The 14,931-nt window shown below is 34.9% G+C and overlaps 1 protein-coding gene and 1 long non-coding RNA gene across 6 annotated transcripts in view; both read right to left on the reverse strand.

The window, feature by feature from the left end:
- Positions 1-14,931, reverse strand: part of LOC132090940 (receptor-type tyrosine-protein phosphatase F-like) — a 219,516-nt gene that overhangs the window by 134,327 nt on the left and 70,258 nt on the right. For all 5 annotated transcript variants that reach the window (XM_059497709.1, XM_059497708.1, XM_059497707.1 and 2 more), the window contains exon 2: positions 14,377-14,547. In XM_059497709.1, coding sequence (XP_059353692.1) covers positions 14,377-14,467 — 91 coding nt within the window. In that variant the 5' untranslated portion in view covers positions 14,468-14,547. The remainder of the gene's footprint in view (positions 1-14,376; positions 14,548-14,931) is intronic.
- Positions 2,058-2,522, reverse strand: LOC132160630 (uncharacterized). Its single transcript, XR_009438058.1, has 2 exons — positions 2,404-2,522; positions 2,058-2,161 (listed from the first exon to the last, which is right to left on the reverse strand). It is a non-coding gene; the product is annotated as an uncharacterized LOC132160630 (long non-coding RNA).

Genomic DNA, 14,931 nt, shown 5'->3' on the forward strand with positions numbered 1-14,931 from the left:
CCACACTACTTCCATTAGAGCTGCAGTATATAATTTGAACAATATATTGTGCAAAATATGCAAATATTGTATGCTTGACTGAGAGTTATGTGAACAATGCATGAGATAAAAAGAATTTTTTTACACAAAATTGAACAAAATTAATACTTTCATTCAGCCAAAATATGATAAATTGATTAAAAGTGATAGTATAGACACTTAAAAATACATTAAACATAAAAATTTTACTGATCCTGAACCTTTGAACGGAAGTGTATATAATAGAAATGTAATAAAAAAAACTGTATACAATGCTCTCCCAAATGTATATGTGACCCTGGACCACAAAACCAGTCTTAAGTTTCAGTTTTTTGAAACTGAGATTTATACATCATATGCTTTCAATTGATGTCTGGTTTGTTAGGATCGGACAATATTTGACTGAGATACAACTATTTCAAAGTCTGGAATCTGAGGGTGCAAAAAAAATCAAAAATACTGAGCAAATAACCTTTCAAGTTGTCCAAATGAATTCTTAGTAATGCATATTACTAATCAAAAATTTAGTTTTTATATATTTATGGTAGGAAATTTACAAAATATCTTCATGGAACATGATCTTAACTTAATATTCTAATGATTTTTGGCATAAAAGAAAAATCTATAATTTTGACCCATACAATGTATTTTTGGCTATTGCTACAAAAATATCCCAGCGATTTAAGACTGATTTTGTGCTCCAGGCTCACATATAGACACATACAGTGCAGTATGATACATAAAAACTAATTCTATAGCATCAGATGAATTGTCTGTATCTGCTCATAATTTGTCAGTTTTCTGATCTGTTCATAATTTTTGCTCAATGTTTTTTAATTATCTGGTGTTTGATTTTTAGTGGATATGCCCTGGTAGATTCATATCCTGTAGACAATCTCTGTGTTTACAGTGTCTCATTGGCTACCTTCATTTTCAGGTTTATTTAGTGCTAGTAAAGTACACAGGATGATCAGTGTGCGTTCATGCACCACGAGATCTGGACAGAATGGAAAAATGCAAATGAGCTGGTGGAAAATTCTCATCAGCTCACATGGTCTGTTGTTTTGTTGTTGACTGGATATGACAAATATAATTATCTGCTTTTATAAATCTGTTTTTGATGCACCTATATACTCGGTCGATGTGAAGTCTGCTCCCTCACACGTGAACGCGCGTGTGTCTGTCAGAACTGTATGTTCCTGGGTCAGTGCGTGTGGGTTGATGTGCGCTCAGGGAAAATGAACAGGTACAGAGGAGTGTGTGTGAGAGAGATACAGAGACAAACACACACACAAGCTTTTAAACTCAGACAGTCGAGAGTGAGAGTGATCAGGGCTCCAGGACACTGCCCTATAGAATAAAGTAGCAGAGAGAACACATACACGTATACTGTATTCTTCTCTCTAGTGTGTCTCTCCAGAAGACTATTCCATTGCTTGACACCCTTTAAAAACTATGCTATATTGACCATATAAATAAAAATACAGAAAATAATGTAAAAAAATATATTGAAATAATTTATATTTATTATGCATAACACTATATCTATCTATCTATCTATCTATCTATCTATCTATCTATCTATCTATCTATATATATATATATATATATATATATATATATATATATATATATATATATCCACACACACAAACACACACACAAATATGAGGGGCCGTGCAAGCCATAATTCATTCTGGCACTCTCACACACTTTCATTCTCCTTTCACATACATATATTCTTGCTTTCACACACTTACATTCTCCTTACACATACATTTTTGAGAATCTCCTTACACATGTATACATTTCTAATCTCACACGCATACATTCTCCTATCACATACATATATTTTTGCTTCCACACACATACATTCTCCATTTACATAGATACATACATTTCTACTCTCACACACACACACATACATTCTCCTTTCAGATACATATTTATATATATAGAATGTATGCATGTCTGAAGAAAATATGTGTATGGAAAAGAAGAATGATTGTATGTGAGAGAGAGAGTATAGTGAAAACGGAACACTCTAAAAAACGCTGGGTTGTTTTTTCAACCCAAATGCTGGGTTGAGACCATTGGGTAGGACTTTGGGATGTTTTAACCCAAGTTTGGGTTGAAAATTGTTCTCCGTTTTAACCCAGCAGGGCTGGGTTGAGAATGCGGACGTGAAGGAGAGCACGCACGTCACGTTAAGATCGTACGTCTCCAGTGCGAGCAGCCGCCATTTTCTCAGCGTGAAAGAAGCTAGAAGCGAGTGAAAGACTATGGCAAGTAAATATTCAAAATGTAAAGTTATCGTTTATTGTTTACCCGGTTGTATGAAAGGCAGAAGGTTTTATGAAAGGCAGAAAAACAAAGGAGCTTAACGTTATATATATAAAAAAAAAACAGACGCGGTTTTCGCCTCAGACACGGAGGTCTTAACGGCATCATTTAACGTTACTGAACGGAAGATGTACTTTTAATATAACGTCCGTGAATATATTTTGTCATATTTACAAGATTTTTCATTATCTGTACTTTTTGAGGCGTTAATAGATGGTTATGGTCACGGTTGCACTCATGTTAATTTGTCTTTTTTTCGCGGTTAAACTGAATGTATGTTTGTCTCCTAAAGGAAACGGCATTGTGTAGTAAAGACTAGCATAATTATTTTGGGGCTGTTGAAGTGGTAACTGTTAAAAGTATGTTTTACATGTAATATTTCAGACTTGTCGAGCTCGTGTCTTCATTGTCCTCACGCCGAGAGTTAAAGACACAGAAGCTGCTCGTGTGAGAGTCTCAGACTGTGAGGAGGAGACGGTATTCTTCTGAAGAGAGGGACAGACGGTTTAAGGAGAGTAAACTTCAGAATAACATCAAGTTATCTTTATTTTTACTAAGACTAAAATAATGTTTGTTTTTGTAGATGTTGAAATCCAGAGACAAGATAACTTCATTCTTTTGAGACTGATGTGAGTTATTTTTTATTTATTTTTTAGAAAATTAATGTTTCTGTTGTGTCCTGCCTGTTTACTTCACATTTTGATGCAACAACAGTGTGATCACATGTTCATATTTTATTGAAACCATTGATGTCCCTCTTTGCAGAACTCAAACTAACTGGAGTTAAGGGGACAGAAGTCTGCTTGTGTGAGGAGGAGGTTTTCTCAGCTTCTTCTGAAGAGAGGGAAAGATAGTTTAAGGCAAGTAAACTTCATAATTTCATGTTATCAGTTATCAGTTGTTGTTGTTTTTTTACTAAGAGTAAAATGTTTGTTTTTTGTTTTTGTAGATGTTAAAAGCCAGAGACATGGGAGAGCATCATTCTTTTGAGATTTTATGTAAGTTATTTTTAGAAAAAATAAATGTTTCTGTTGTCTCCTGCTGGTTTACTTCACATTTTGATCCAACAACAGTGTGATTACGTGCTCATTTCATTAAAACCATTGATGTCTGTGTTTTTCATTGCAGAACTCAAACTAACTTTGGAGTTGTCTGATTTGGAAAGTCATCATTCTTGGGTCTTCCCTCTTAAAGGTAAAGTTCACACAAAAAATCATTTACTTGCCCTCATGTCATTCCAAACCTGTAAGACTTTTGTCTGTCTTTACAACACAAATTAATATATTTCGAATTTTCTCATAATTTTGTTAATCCATTTATAGTCTAGATAATCTCATAAATACAGAGTTATTGTAGAAGTAATTCATTTTTATATATGCATAAATCTTAAATTATATGATAGCAAACATGTATGTTCAAAATAAAATACTGGTCTCCCAGACTAGCAATGGAGGACACAAATTAAGAGAATATTAAATATATTTATTTGTTTTCCAAAAATGAGCAGAGTTTGTATGAGTCTGGAACAACATGAGCGAGAGTAAATTATGACCATTTTTATTTTTTGGTGAACTAACCGTTTGACGAGCAGCCATCTACGTACATGAACATTTGTGAGGTATGTGAATATAATGTCTGTTTTAATGTTTCAGTAAAGAAGCTTTCTGAAAGCAATATTTATTAAAAAAATATCAAATATCACCTGCCCTCACACTAGTGCTGCCATTATAGCCTTCTAGAGCGCTGTGGTGGACTGAGACATTAAACAACCACACAAAGTGTTGAAACTATAAAACAGATTATTTACCTGTCCTTACAGATGAGAATACACCTCTATCTGAAAATGGATAGTTTAATTAAATGTTTTATTTTTTCAAATGTGTTTCTCTTTTTAGGCCACTGATGAAGAGCAGGTGGTGACTGGGATGAATGCTGGTCAAAGAAGAGAACTTCCTTTCCCCTAAACTGATGCAGCAGTGGTTTTGAAGGAGGACGCTGCCCTGGATGATGTAGAAGATGTCACATGCTGTGCTGATGGGGCTTCTTCATGACTACATCAATTATGCTAAAGAGATCATGAATGACAGTGATGCATGATCTGTATTCATGGACTATGAAACAAACTATAAGTGTATAATTTGTAATAACAATGTTAAATTCTTTTTCTGTGTTGTTTAGTAGAAGAGTTTACACTCTGTCATTCATACACATGCTCACATTCTTTCTCACACACACACACACACACACACACACACACACACACACACACACACACACACACACACACACACACACACGCACGCGTCTGTTAAATGTTATACTGTAATATCAGAGTTAATGTTGTGATTTATTTGTGCACTGTAATGACAGAATAGTTGGTAAAGAACCTAACTAATTGTAAATTTATTGTATAATAGTGTTTTCATATATTTTTATACAATATATACAATTGAACAAAGTCCAATTTGATCTTAAGTTATATTCAACGAACGTTCAATGCTTTATGAACTGTAGCTGTTAATGCCATCCTTTTCTGAATTTCTTCTTACATGTTACTTTTGGACTTTTCTCTTGTTAAATATTTTCCTTTTGATAATTATTATTTGTGTGTAAAAGTGATAATTAAAATGAACAACATTTGTAGGTTTAATGCCTAGCTCAATTTGGGTTCATTTTAACGTAGCAATGCAGTGTTTCCCCCCACATCCTTACACTCAATTGGTGGCGGTACTCTGAGAGTTAATTTTCTGCCAGCAGGAGGCTCTGAGAGCGGAAGAGATAGGTTTCGATGGTAACGGCTGCAAAGCAGCGCTGAGCTCACAAACGCTGCCTAATCAAGCATTACATGTGAAATGAATTTTAACATTTTCTGAATACAGTAGTTTTCCTTCTGAAATACAGTGATAAAAAACACCCGCTCTGGTTTTTGAAACCCTGCAACGTAGTCATTTTAAACCATAAAAAACAACCCAGCAGACTGGGTTAAACATGATAACCCAACTGGTTGGGTTAAAACAACCCAGCGTTGGGTTCGTCCCTTTTTGACCCAGCGCTGGGTTGTCAAAATTACCCAAATTGGGTTATTTTCAACCCAGCAGTTTTTAGAGTGAAGACATTTAATGGAAATGGAAGGCAGGTCAGGTGCGATCAGGGTCACCGGGACAGGTCCTGAGGTAGATGAGGCGGCCACAGAAGTATTTCAGCAAGCTATTTGGGTTTTAAAAAATAAATAAATAAATAAACAAATAAATAAACAAATAAATAAATAAATAAATAAATAAATAAATATCATCATCATGAAAAGGTTACATGGCCTCGTCCCTTGAGCGAGTTGTGACTGAGGACGCGGACTCAGCCTCAGTCGTGTTGGCAGAAACACATATTATAAGCGGATTTTTTTTTTCCACTTAATTTAGGAAGTGAATAAAGTGGGAGGTTGCAAGTTAGAGACAGTGACATATTTATATTATTTCCATAACTCAAGATTGGGACTCGTTGCTGTTTATTTATTTTTTAGATTGTTTTGTTTGTTTTTCAATACCTGGCAACTTCGGCATTTAAACTGACAGCAATCAAAAACGACCAGGTTAAAAACAGCGCGGGCAGGTTATTCCTGACAGGATGCAATTTGGTAACACAAATGTAGTGATCATCATGATATATTATCTTTAAGACAGATGCACTGAAGACGGACACAAAGAGGAAAGAACAGTCGCACAAGCAGAGAAAATACTGTACCAGACAGAACAAATTCATTGAAATACTGAAAGAAAACCAAAATTATGGAATTAGGGTGGGGTGAATATGGATGTATTTCTGAGGAGAACTAGCTGTTTTCAGTAAAGTTTAGATGGCATTTTCTTTTTCCTCTTACCATCATCAAACGCATATTAAATTAGTGTTAATTAGCGCATGGCTGTGTACAGAAATAATCCAGGAAATGCTGCTAGTGTTCTATAAGCGCCACCTGCTTTCAGAGATTGAATTATCATTTTTATCAGAATCAGGAAGAGCTTTATTGTCAAGTGTGTTTACACAAAAGGAATTCATCTTGGTGTCAGGAGCTTCCAGTACAGAAATTACAAACATAGTACAGACAAACATATAATTAAGGTAATAAAACACTAACAATAATAAAGAGTAATAATAAAATATTAATTCAGCCTGTCTGATGTTTTTGTTTTGTGCAGTTGCTTTATGTTGCATATATTTTTATTTGTTTGTTTGTTCAAGGTTAGTTTGGCCAATAACAAAGCAAAATAATCATTTAATAACTAAAATAAAAACTAGATAAATTGGCAACGAGTATGGGAATCGGCTCATATGATTGTAAAATAAATAAACAAATAAATAATATCTGCAATTGGAATCGGTCAAGAAAAATCCTGATCAGGCCATCCTTAAAAATATTTTGGTTTGCAGTAACTATTTTTTTTTTAAAAAGGGTCAGTAGGTCAGTTTATTTATTTTTTTCAAGTTTCAATGTAAAAAAAAAAAAAAGGAACACTTTGGAGATGGTGATGACGTAGGTATGAATTTAAACAAATTCACCACTAAGTATCAATGCAACCTACAAATGAGAGACCGTTTACTTTGCTTTCTTGGGTTGTCACTTTTGTGAAAAAAATCCTGTTTGATTTGAGTGAGAAGTGTTCATTGAATCGATTGTAAAATCGATTTTGCATGTGTAAATAAGTTTTTTACGGCAAATAACACCACACATAGGTAAATCCATGGACAACAGGCAGGACGAATGTAAAGACCAATATTTCTGATGATTTATTGTCGTGAAGTTACACAATGACAAACAGGAGTGCAACATTTCGAAAAACAATAAGCAGAGTGGACTGCCATAATGCAAAACATTTACTGCAGGCTTCAACATGGCTGTGTTTACGATTAGAAATGTCAACAACAACAAAAACTCGCATAGGCAATTCTAGTCAAATTCTAGTAAAAAAAAATCGAATTTCGAATATTCGTCGAATTTAACATAAACATTTTTGAGGTGTGCATTAAGGAAGCTGCCTTATATGTACTTCACAGTCCGTGTTCCATTCCATCTCGCCACGCGCACAGCCGTGTCTACACAACTTTCAAAGGCAGACGAGCTCGACACGCAGTAGCTGCTGTCTCTTTCACCTCGTGTACGCTCACCGTCCGTGCGGTCTCAAAAAATGCCCGCACGCGGATGATGAAAAGGACATTATGCAGACAGTGTGTGGAGGGCCGAAGTATACTTTATCTTTATCAGTGGCGCACGAGATGCGATGACGATGTATGTGGCATTGCATTATAAGGTTATGTTAGCCTATCCAGTTGAAGCCACTTCAAAAAAAAAAAAAAAAGAGAGAACATCAATGTGGAGAAGATATTGTTTACATCAAACTGAAACCAAACCATTCACACAGAACGCATATTTAGAGCATTTTCTAGAGGGACACAGTTGGACTCGCGTCTCGCACAAGAGAGACGCATGTTTATGTAAAATTAATGTATTTAATTTAATTTTCTACAAATATCTCGAGACTTTATGTTGGGATTTTGTTCCCCATCACACTGCATCTCATGTTTTTAAATGAAAAAAATTTATTCTGTGTGACTGGTTTTCCGCACTTTTTATTTATTTAACAATGCATGCATACATGACGCTGTTTTGTTTATAGTTTTTTAAGCAACTTAATTAATAATTATTGGTTAAAAATTATTTTAAACATTGTTGTTTTTTCAGTCATGTATTCTAATGCTTTGAATAAACGTGTAGTAATATTTTGCTCGATGCGCTATCTTGAGGCCTCAGAAGAGAAGCAAAAAGCTTTTCTTCACCATAACTGAAATTATGCATTTTAAATTCGAATACAATACAGATTTTGATCATATTTAAGTAAAAAATTCGAATTTAGTTTTTCAGCTATTTTGACAGCCCTAGGCGATTCTAGCCCGAATCTGTATCTGTATGCATGAGACTGTCTGAATACTGGCAGAATTCACATTTCTGTTGTAAAAAGAGAAACATTGTGCAGAAGTATTATTTGCTGTTATGCATGTGTGTCCGAAGCTGCAGTTGCTGTGTCACACGCTCCAAAAAAAAAAAAAATAAAAACCTGGACGCGCTCCGAGAGAAGGTCGTTAAAATAAATTTTTTCTATTTATCTACCTATTTTCGTTTTCGAAACTTGTGTTGGATCATTTGAGCTTTATCTTTGAACTATTGTACCCATTTATGCAAAATGGTTATCCTTTATTACAATACAATGTTAAAGTCAACAATAAAAACAATAAGTCTTGTGAAAGGCCTGTGAAAATGTTGCCAGGGCAAGTAAAAAAAAAAAATCAGCATTGATCCCTTTCAATACGATCAAAATCATAACACTTGTACACAGACCTGTAGAACACGTACGTTACAAAATGATATGTCAAAGTTAAAAACTTAAACTATGTACTTGAAAAGAAAACAGGATGACTTTGAATAGCATCACTGTAAAATTGTGAGCAAGAGCTGAGCAAGCCTTCCACATGTATTTCCAGGACTGAGAGTGAATTCAAGCTTAAGAAAGGTAGAAATATATGTATGTGTAAGGAGAATGTAAGTGTGAAAGAGTGCCAAAATGAATAATGGCTTGTACGGCCCCTCACACACACACACACACACACACACACACACACACACACACACACACACACACACACACACACACATATGCACATATTATTTTAATAAATGTACAAAAAGTATCTAAAAATATAATATAAATAAATACATACATATATATATATATATATATATATATATATATATATATATATATAAACAAAATATATGATAATATATTCAATAGTATAATAATATATGTAATTGGAGCACTTAACAATAAGGTCCCATTGGTTAACTTTAATTCATGAATTAATTAACAATGAGGAATACATTTGTATTTGTATCTTTGTTAACATTAATTATTAATAATACAACTGTTCATTGTTAGTTCATGTCACCTAAGATAAGTAAGATAAATAATATTAACAGATACCACTTTTAATTTTAATAATGTATTACTAAATACTGAAATTAACATTAAACAAGACATTAACAAATGGAACCTCATTGTAAAGTGTTACCGATATAATTATCATCAAATTGAATCAGAAAGCAAAACCTTTTTTCTTTTTATGGATAATAATTTTCATAATAAATGCACACCAATATTATTTGTCATGACTGGTTTATATTGACACTCATATATACTGGAATTGTAACACACACACACACACACACACACACACACACACACACACACACACACACACACACACACACACACACACACACACAAACACAATTTTGGATTGCTGGAATACTGGAATTGACACCCTTGCTGGCTATTAAGTTTTAAATGAGTCTGATCAGCACAAAGGTAAAAAGGGATAATTACAGTAATTTAATTTACAGCAATTTATGAAAACTCATAAATCAAAATTTTATCTTTATTAGATGATGACCATCATTTGCTATGCTACCTTCAATAAAACTTTCTGCAAAATCGCGCCATAGGTCTATTGACAGAAACACTCTCATCATTAAGACAGCAAAGCTGAGCTCTACAGTTACTTTATCTACCTGCTTATAACATACAATAAACTCCCATTCAACACAGTCAAGCTCCTCGGATTACTTTCCATTCTAGAGTACATTCTGCTCTCTTAAAGGCTTGGAAATCACAAATGCAAATAGTTTAATGACTAAGAAGTACGTCCAAGATGGCTAAAAAAATATTTTCTAACTTTTTCTTCACAAAGCCATTTTAAATATTTTTATTCAATGACATAAAAATGTCACATGGTTGATATAAAGTAGTCTGCTTCTATACTTCGTAAGTAAAGGTAAATATACTGTATATAAACATTTTAGCAGTCTATGTGGATACAGCTTTGCATTAATTCTATTAATTTCTTCCCAGACTTCTTCAGTGTTATCAAGTGTGCTACACTTCTGGCTGCATGCAAACAAAGAAGTGCATCTTTATTGCTTCCAGTTCTGTAAAGGATGATTCACGAGCTCTCGCCATTGAGCAGAACACTTAACCTCAGGTTACTCCAGAGGGATTCGTCTTGAAATAAGCGAACATTAAGTCACTTTGAATAAAAGTGCTTGTTAGATTAGCAATTAGGAGCCCCCTCACCTCACGCCAGACCTGAGCTCAGAGACTCATGGGAGTCATGAGACAAACACGCACAGCTGAACCGGCCAAACATCCACTTCAGCAGCACAGGTTCAAATGAGATTAATTATTCAAATCATTTCAGATTCGATTAAGAAGGGCTTTGTCTGAATGAACACATTAGATGCGTTCCAGTGCTCGAGGGGTTAAAAAGATCTGTGTAACAAGATTTCACTAAATCTGTTTAGATTTCAGTCTGTGTGTGTGTGTGTGTGTGTGTGTGTGTGTAGAGCTCAGGGGTCAGACAACAACCCATTTTTAACTGTCTAGTGTGTATCGGTGTCCAGTTTAATTGACGGAGATGTGAATAGATTTTCTGGATAAACTGATAGTCCTTCCATCAGCAGCACTCCCATCAATCCCTCCTCCATCTCTCTCTTTCACACACACACACACACACACACACACACACACATAGACACAATTTTGAGTGTCAGAGCTACACCGTATGATGTCTAATGTATTATGAATCTTATGTATTTATGTTGGTTTCATAGGGTGTTGAAAAGTTGTTATGCCAGTTTTAATTTACTGACTATATCAGGTTAAGAATAATAACATTTTCATTTATATTTTATATTGCAAGGTAATATATATATATGAATTAACACCTTACACAAAATTTGTAGGAAATTGAAAACATATATTTTTTTTAAACAATTAAACACTGCGTTTAATGTTAAGAAACTTGCACTTCATTACCAAAATCAAGCTTAAATGGGAGGGTTTTGGCCAGTTAATTTGAGAGAAGGTCTGACATACGTTTCGGCCTCCATTAGAATGTCTGCATTTGAGGCAGTAAATGCATATCACTATATTTTCATTTTTTACTTTTATTTTGGGAGAAAACACAGGGAAACTTTTCAAATGCTTCTTTTTTTGCTTAGAAATGTATAAATGGCTCTAATCACAAGTTTGGGAAGATGTTCGGTGCATGTTGCCTATTCAAATTCACGTTACACGTGACAAACTCATGGCACTTGCAGATGGAGTTTGTGTGCAGCAGCATTGATTAAGAACCATGAAAAGATCTCAATACTGATCCATTTCAGTTTTGCTACTTTGAAATGTATCGTTTTATCAAATGTGTTAGTATCTGATTCTTTGAAATTATATGCGAAACTTGCAATCAATTTCTGGGTGGCATTTTTTCTACACCTATTTTTGTCAGTGTGTGACTTTGCTAAGGGATAGTTGGTTTTTGAGGGAGAGATGGAGGAATCAGGCAAAGCATAAAGAAAAGGAGCAGCTTCTTTCCTTTAATTAGATGCATGTGGCTTTAGCAATATCTGTGTGAATATAAGAGGTGATTTCTTTTGCAAGGACTTTCCCTCTGTGACCACCGGCATTAATGTCATGTTGAAATTACCACAAAAGCAGCTCTGCATCACGGATCCAGCACAGCATCAGAGGACAAGCAGCTCTATAAGTCCCGGCGCTGCTGAAATTGCACGATGGAGTTTCACCATATTTGCTCTCAGAAATAAAACATGGTGATTTTGTACTCTGTGCTTCAAGTCTTCAAGACTACGTCCTACGCAAGTTAGCGAGGAGACTCGAAAGTAAAGTGTGAGTGGGGAAAAACAAAAATCCATTGAGTGGATCATAATGTGAACACAAGCTGGTCCAGCTGCTGGTAGAAAGACTTCACGCAGAGAGGAGAGAGAGACCATGAGAGCCAGAGATTATAAGAGTGAGAAAAATGATGCATTCAACTGAAAAACCTGTTAAAGGCTTTTCTCACCCCTGCATGAGAGCACAGGGCTCCATCAGCGTGAAGAGCAAAGCAGAGCAGAGGGCAAATTCAGAAACATTTGCCATCCTCCCCATCTCACACAGAGACTGACAAAACCATTCGGCATCTGAGTCACAAACACTGACAGGTGCTGTAATTCATTTTACAAACATATTATACAACATAAAATTACCCAGCATTACAATGATTTTAACCAACTTTTATGTTTCCTAAACATGTGCCATGATTCAGGATTATGAGACCGTTGAGACAAAAACATTTTAATTGCATATCTGATTCAAAATTAATTCATAAAAATGGCATTAGAGATTGATGTTTGATTTACTTCAATGAATTGGTTTAAAATCTAATCAACATTTCACTTGTATCATCAATCACACATGTTCACAGAAACTGACTTTTTATATAATAAAATGTTTTAATAAAAATACGTGGGTAAATATCGCTGTTTATAGGGGAATACAAAATACACATAATTATTCCTTGAATTCACACCACTGTAGAATATTTTATTATTCTGATTATTTTAACTATATTTTACTTAATTCATTAAATATTTTGGATTCATTTGTCCACAATAACTTACAATAATATTATTTAAAATACCAATTATTATTTTATGCAATAAATAGCAGGTTTTCTTTTCAAAGCAAACACTATAAGGCTAAATACTGTCAAAAGTTTTTTTTTTTTTTTAAATGTATTTGCTTAAAGATACAGTAAAAAAGTGATGTTTTGAATATTATTCAAATTACAAATAATTAATTTCGATGTGAATAAATTTTAAGATGCAATTTCTGTGATGCAATCATTCATTTTCAGCATCATTCCTCCAGTCTTCAGTGTCACATGATCCTACAGAAATCAATCTAATGCTGGTTTGCTGTCAAGAAACATTTCTGATTATTATATATATATATATATATATATATATATATATATATATATATTTTTTTTTTTTTTTTTTTTTTTGGAAACTGGGATTTTTTTCTTGTAACATTACAAATGTCTATACTGTCACTTTTTGGAAGTTTTGATCAATACTGTATAATTAATCCTTGCTGAATAAAAGTATTTTATGAAAGTGTTCCAGACATTTATGCTATCTATTCCAAAACAATCTGAATAAAAGACCACAGCCAATAGCTAACTTAACCATGCTGCAAAACAAACACACTACGTCTAACTTGGTCAACCTTCCAGAAGATAGCAAGACGTAAATATTTTTCTCAAGGTACACAACTAAAATTCCATATAAAGTGAGTCCTAGTTTGGGAATGGTGACAGCGGGTAAATGATTAATGCTGCTGGTATTACTTCACCATAAAGATCAGCAGTGGTAATAAGTGACCAGACTTTGGTGTTCTTATTGTTTTTATTGGCCTCAGGGTTCAGGGACTACATGACATAAGGCCTGTGCCTCTCATACTGCTGCACAAACACACTCTTATCAATTCTGATCTATGGCTGGAGTAAACACAGCTATTTGATTTTGCAAAAATACTTGCTGAAACCTTTCTCAAGGGACTCTAACACTTCAGGACCCAAATCTTTCAATGATGACAGCAACAATTTCCCCAGCAAAAAAAGCAAACCAGCAGGTCTCATATTTTTGGACTTATTAATTTGCCCTTTAAAAGCTAGATAAATGTGACGCGAAGCCTGTAGTGTTCATTAAAACACCTGCGAGGGTCCCTCGAGACAAACAAGATCGATGTGAATGTGAAAGATCCTCCCGCGTATGCTATTACACAAACAACACAACGGTGATTGCATCCAACATCTCAAATCCCTCTTACATCCATATTTCCTCACTTCATTTATTTCATAGCTCTAACCAGAACTCCCTCAATTTATTTGACAGAAAATAACACTTGACAACCGGTGTGATATAAGCCACTTTAGGAAAGAAGGTTGCGTTTGTTTTGTAAACAGCATGATATTCCCATTCCTACGCACTTGGGTTTTTAGATCAGAGATGTACAGAATGGCAGTCATGAGCTGACAGAAGAGAGTAGTGTGTATTTTAAGTGTGCTACTCACTGTCTGCATGGATTGGAACCGCCAGGCAGAGCAGCAGCAGGAGGGACGAGGCTCTGCCGCGAGGAGAGGCCTGTCGGGTGTGTGGCACCATGATTCGTGGATGGCACTCACCGCAGGGGTTCCTAAACTCCTGCTGGATCACTACACGCTCACACTACCATTTAGTGAGACCTGACAGGGGACACAAAGGAAAATGACATCAGAAAGATGCAATGCCAACAACATAGACAAATACTCAAACATGACATCACCAAACTCCAAGACATGAGCTCATTATTAGCATTCCGAGAGCATTACATCACATTCACGTAATTCTGTATGATCAGCGTTTAAATTAAAGCAAAAGGGGAATGACATCATGAAGCATTATGATAATGTATGCAATAGGGCTGTGCGATTAATCGAAATCGAAATAAAATTGCGATTTGAGTGTGCGCGATTTCTAAATCGCTTTATAGCACGATTTTCCGCAGCCCCGACCTCCCGCAGTATGTTATCTGAACCAATCAGGATGCACCCCACCTAAGTGGAGCGCGAGAACAGAGCAGACTGGGC

Source organism: Carassius carassius, chromosome 17 (assembly GCF_963082965.1).
Source record: "Carassius carassius chromosome 17, fCarCar2.1, whole genome shotgun sequence".
Classification (NCBI taxonomy): Eukaryota; Metazoa; Chordata; class Actinopteri; order Cypriniformes; family Cyprinidae; genus Carassius; species Carassius carassius.